Source organism: Neomonachus schauinslandi, chromosome 13 (assembly GCF_002201575.2).
Source record: "Neomonachus schauinslandi chromosome 13, ASM220157v2, whole genome shotgun sequence".
Taxonomy (NCBI): domain Eukaryota; kingdom Metazoa; phylum Chordata; class Mammalia; order Carnivora; family Phocidae; genus Neomonachus; species Neomonachus schauinslandi.
In genome coordinates, this window is record NC_058415.1 from 89,710,762 (window position 1) to 89,716,546 (window position 5,785).

At 53.3% G+C, this 5,785-nt stretch overlaps 1 protein-coding gene across 1 annotated transcript in view; it reads left to right on the top strand.

Annotated features, from left to right (window-relative positions):
• The window catches only part of CFAP77 (cilia and flagella associated protein 77), a 141,119-nt gene extending 137,884 nt beyond the window's left edge, over nt 1-3,235 (top strand). Inside the window, exon 6 of the mRNA XM_021691662.1 lies at nt 3,113-3,235. Coding sequence (XP_021547337.1) covers nt 3,113-3,235 — 123 coding nt within the window. The remainder of the gene's footprint in view (nt 1-3,112) is intronic.
• Nucleotides 3,236-5,785: the final 2,550 nt, after the last annotated feature.

Sequence of the window (5,785 nt, forward strand, 5' to 3'; positions counted from 1 at the left end):
ACCCACCAACACCACCCACCATCAACACCAAATCAACACCACCCACCGAATGCCATCAGCACCATGTGCCATTCCTGCATCCTGAATTCCCAGGGAATGGCTTGGAGGTTCTTTTCATTTCCTGAGGCTACCATAACAAATTATCACAAACTTAGTGGTTTAAACAATAGAAATTTATTCTCTGGAAGTTCTGGAGGCCAGAAATCCAAAATCAAGATTTCAGCAGGGCTGCACTCCCACCAGAGGACCTAGGGAAGAATGCTTCCTTGCCTCTTCTAGGTGGCTCCTGGCATTCCTGAACTGTGGCCACATCACTATGACTTCACGTGGCCCTCTCCTCTGTGTCCGTGTCTTCTGTCTCAAGCATCCTTGTCATTGGAATCAGAGCCTTCTTGAATAATTCAGGATGTTCTCATCTTTAGAGCCTTAAATTAATTATATCTGAAAAGACCTTTTGTACAAATAAGGTCACATCCACAGGTTCCAGTGGTTAGGATGTGGACATACCTTGCGGGGATCACCATATCTTTGGGGGGATCAGCCCACAAGGGCCAGGGGGATGTATGGAAACAGCAGAGATGTGGGCTGCAGAGCTACGCTTCCCTGGTAGGAGCCTGGCCACCAGCGAGCCTTGACATTCTGAATGCTGCAGGAGACCCAGGACACGTAGGAGTCCCAGTTGGCTGGGCATCTGAATCAGCCAGGGTGCCTACGAGGTCTCTGGAGATCCAAAGTGCCAGCCCTCCTGAGCGTCTCTAGCTGCCTTCTGGGAAGCATGGGTGTCAGGAGAATCATATCACAGTGTAAAAACCAAGCCATCCTTGCCAGAAGGGACACAGGGGTGCACCTTGGAAGCCTTTTGTTTGTTGGCTATTTTATTCCTGCACAAAGTGTAGGGTCTTCTCTCTTCCCAATAACTTTTGTGCAGCCACTGGGAACTTTTCTGAAACTGGAGATGCAGCTGAGAACAAAATTATGGTTTGATTGACCAAAAGGAGTTGAGCACAGGTACTGAGCCCTGGGTCCAGGTAGGCATAGGTGACTATGGCAAGGGCCCTGCCCTAAGAGGACTCAGGAGCTTTGGGATTGGGTTCCGGCCCTGCCTGGGTTGCAAGAACCCTGGATGATCCCGATGTACATCCAAGAAATTCAAAACCTGAGGGTGGGGCTGCTATGGGTCCTGGAAGCGCTGCTACATGCAGACAGTCCACAGAGGACTTGCAAAGGGTCCACAAATCTTAAGTGGTAACCCACACCATTTTGTATGTTAGGACTTGGGGTATTTTTTTCCCTCAGAGAACAGGGTCCATGGCTTTCTGCAGAGTCTCCAAGGGGTCTACCTGCCCAAGAATGAAGAATGTGGTTTATGTCCTGCAGTAACACCTAAATCAACCCACCACCATCTGACTTTTATGAATTCCTAATAAGCTTCTGCAGCCCCTACCCCCTTCCACCTCATGAGTGAGTTGAGGTGTGTGTGGGGGGGTTACCCAGACATAGTGTGAGCTGTGACTGTGACAGAATTTTCTAGAAAGAATCCACAATTTAGTGCCCAGGGGTGGGGGCTAAAACAGAGTTTTTCTGACATGGATTCCCTGTGTAGCCAACCTTGGACTGTTTCCTCATCTGTAAAATGATGAACACAGTCAGCTTGGGTTCCACTGGGCCCTCAGTACCCTGACGGTGAGCACATGCTCCCAGGACCTGAGGCCAGACAGCCCACAACAAGGGTCTGGTGGACCCTAAGTGGTGGCCCAGACCTTGGACTGGGGGGGGCCTGGCGGTGTCCCACAGATGCAGGCTTCAGGGGACAAAGAGGTCACATCAGTTCTGCACCTGGTCTCAGTGGAGACATTACCCAGTTCTCTACCATCAGGAAACCAGTTGGGCCACCAGCTCGTGTGAAGGGTCATGCTTTCCCTGGGGGTGGGGAGGTCCCAGGCCTCTGTGTTCCCAGACAGGGCCAGAGTATGCCCCCCCCCCGCCACAAGCACAGAGACTTTACAAGTTCCTCCTTGTCTTCTACTGCCTTTTACTATCATATCCTTCCCCCATCTTTCCCTTCCCCTCTTTCAACACCGAAACGCTGCCTGCAACATGAGCTTGGCTACCCCCACCCAGAGGGTGGCCCTGGCCTGGACTCTGGACAAGAATGGGTCCTGCTTTGTCATCCTGAAGACATAGCAGAGCCTTCAGCTGCTCCTGCAAACCCAGAGGGAACCCCTGCCCCCCTCTGCCACGGCCACCTCATCCCCTCATGAACTGGAGCTCCAGTGGGCTCGGGGGCCAGCATGCACGCTGCCCCCTTAGCCTGGGAAGGCCCTGCTCACCCTTCCAGCCTCCCCCTCACATCTCCTCCCCAGAGGGTCTCCCCAGAGGGCCACCCCCGACTCCCGCGAAGGCTGAGCTTATGCTATCGGTGCTCACCACACACCCCCTACTCTATCAGTTCTAGTGAAATAGCTGCATAATTATTGTTGATGTCTGCTTTCAGTCCTCTAGATTGAAAGCTCCATGATTGGACAGAAAATCCCTCGTTTCCTGCCGTATCCCCAGGGCCTGGCACAGAGTTTTACTCAATAAATATGCATTGCATGAATGCATGAGTGAATGAATGTATGAATGTACGAATGAACAAACAAATGAATGAACAAACAAGCAAGTACAAAACCTTTCCACCCTGGGCCTCCCATAGGTTATCGTATAGGAGAAATGCCATTTTAGGGAGATTTTCTTGCTCTTGGAGGTGATGGAACAGACCCACGAGACAGGAGGGGTTTTCGCCCACCGCCATGTCTTGGGAAGGAAGGGCAGACTGAAATACTGATTGCCTCACATTTTAACCGAAGAGACACTCATTGGATCTGCCCCCTCAAGTTTCCTCTGAAAGGGTGGCATCTGGAGCCGAGCAGCCTTGCCCTCGCTGCCTTCCGCCTGCAGCTCATCATCACCCCTCGGTGCTAGGATGCTCCCCGCACTCACTCTTCACTTCCCTCCCTCTTACAGTGATTTGTGTTACTGCTCAGAGATGGAAGTGGGGGGCAGGCCAGGAGAGAAGGGGAACACGGGGAAGGAACCGCATGCCCACTGACCTGCTCTCCCCCTTCCATAGGTGCATCCCCATCTCGATACCTTCCCCACTGAGGCTGATCGCCAGAGAGCATTCCGAGCCCACCAGGAGGAGCATGCGGTGCGCCAGGGGACCCTGCGAATGGGCAACTACACCCACCCCTAAAGCCTTCTTGGCACAGTAGAAAATCCTCAAAGGACTCACCTTTCTTGCCCCAGCTCACGTTAGACGCTCCCCACTTTTATGCAGGTTCTGCTTTGGCAAGGACCTCAAATTCAGGTCTTCAATGGATTCTTTTTGGTAAGAGTCCCTCCCTCCTTTTAGGTTTGCCAATACTTACCTTAGCCCCACTGACCCTCTAGCTAGGGACTCCCCTTCCTGCAGGAGCCCACCCACCCTCGGTTCTCCAGCCCTCACCTGGGAAGATGAATCCAAATCACCAGGCAGCTATTAGACTCCAGGCAAAGGGTCAATTCCAAGGCTCTGCCCATTGAGTGTGAAGAACAACCTGTGTATTTCCTACAGAAAGCCCTCATTTTATATTCCAAACATGAGTTTAACTGTGCTTTGGGGATGCCTGATACCTCACCAGGCCAGTACACTCTCTCTCGGGGACCCCTGACAATGAATGGCAAGAGCCCATGCTCGGGCCTCAGGGCCTGCCCCCACCTCCTCCACGCCAGGGGCCTGTCAATGAGGCAGGCCAAGATGGGCTTCTCCACCCAGACGGACCTTGGGAAGGCCAACCCCGCCCAAAGGAGAGAGCCTTCTGGGCGGGTGGGTAGGTGGGCGGATGAGACACAGGCTGAGGAACTTTTCAGCCAAGCTCCTGGGTGCTTCTTACCTCAATCACTCTTCGTGTTCTTACCTTCTCCCCACAAATTATATACTGGTCTATTTTAAATTAAAATTGCTATTTGTCCTCTTCCTACTGTATCTTTATTTAAACCTACCACCGGTGTGAGAGCCCACCTCACACTCGTCAGATGGTGTTCTGATATGGGCACCCTTCGAGGGAGATTACCTTCTCCAACATACCCGATCCCAGTGGTGCCTGTATGAAGTCAGGCACATCCTCCAGTTTCTAAGTCTCACTTCTGGTCTGAAGAGTCCAAAACCCAAGAGTTCGACCCAGAGCCCTCCCCGGGACTTCAGACGCACTTCAGACTCACTCCTCCAACTGCCCGGCTGATGTCTCCACTCCAGTGTCTGGCATTCCTCTCTAGCCAACCTGGCCAAGACAGAACACTTGATTATTCCCCCCAAACTTGTTTCTCCCTCAGTTTCCCCCATCTCGTATGTGACACCATCAACCCTGCTGCTGAAGCAAAGGTCTTCATTACTGTTTCCCTCCTCTCTCGCCTCGAATCCAGAGACAAGCCTGTCGGCATGGCTTCCAAAAGACCCCTACCCGTCCCCTCCTCTCTGAGCGCCACCATGTCTCTGGAGAACTTGCCCTCTCCCCGCTACCCTCCCAACCATGCTCTCCACTGAGCAGCCCCCTAGCATTCCAGCAGCTTCTGCTACTCTTGAAGCAAACTCCACACTCCTCACCCAGCCCACGGCGTCCTAGGGGAGGCTGCCAAAGGCCGTCCTTCTGGCTTCATCTCCCACCTCTGGGCACTATACCCACAGCCACAGCCCTCACTCCTGCCTTAGGCTTCCTGCTTGCTTTTCCCTCTGCCTGGAACACCTGGGTCCCCAACTGTCACCTGCCCACCCCTTCTTGTCATTCAGATCTTAGCTCAAAAATCAAGTCCCCGGGCGCCTGGGTGGCTCAGTTGGTTAAGCGACTGCCTTCGGCTCAGGTCATGATCCTGGAGTCCCGGGATCGAGTCCCGCATCGGGCTCCCTGCTCGGCAGGGAGTCTGCTTCTCCCTCTGACCCTCCCCCCCTCTCATGCTCTCTCTCTCTCTCATTCTCTCTCTCAAATAAATAAATAAAATCTTAAAAAAAAAAAAATCAAGTCCCCTACTCAAAAGGCGGTCCCTGAAATCACCACCAGTAAAATTCACATCGACTTGTTTTATTCTCAACCAAACAATGGTGCCTGGTTTACTGCCTGTCTCTTCTCTAGCAGGGATGTTGCATGGGATCAGGGACCCAAGATCCCAAGGGCCCAGCATATGTAAGTACCAGTGGTAACTGTGGAAGGACCCCGCTGCTCCAACAGCTGCTACAGCTCACGCCCCCCGCCCCCTGCGGGCCAAGCGCTGGGCCAGAGACACACCCAAGTCCGGTGGTTACAGGTCTGGTTGGATTTCTTGATCAGCCCTCCCACCCCCACCCCCACACACGCATGCCTTCCAATGCCAGACAAATGCCACACACACTAGCACCCCTCAGGAACCTAGCCCAGCCAGGGCCTTGACAGACCCCAACCTCCTCCAAGGGCTGGAGATCCCCCTTCCACCACACGAGCCAGAGGGAAACAAGCACCCCCCACTGATCTTGGCCAAAGCCATCCTGAAGCCTTCTGACCGGCAGGGAGCGGGGAGCCTGGTGTGGGAAAACAGGAGAGCCCAAGGGGCCTGGCCACTGAGCTGGCGGCCATTCCATGTGGTCAAGAGCATGAAGCCCAGCCTCATCAAGTAATTTCTGTGTGCCCTCGAGCAAGTAAGTGTCTTAACGTCTCTGTGCCTCACCTGTGAGACTGGACCCTGGCATGGTACAGGACATCTCAAGCTAAATTAGATCATGATTACAGTCGAGAAT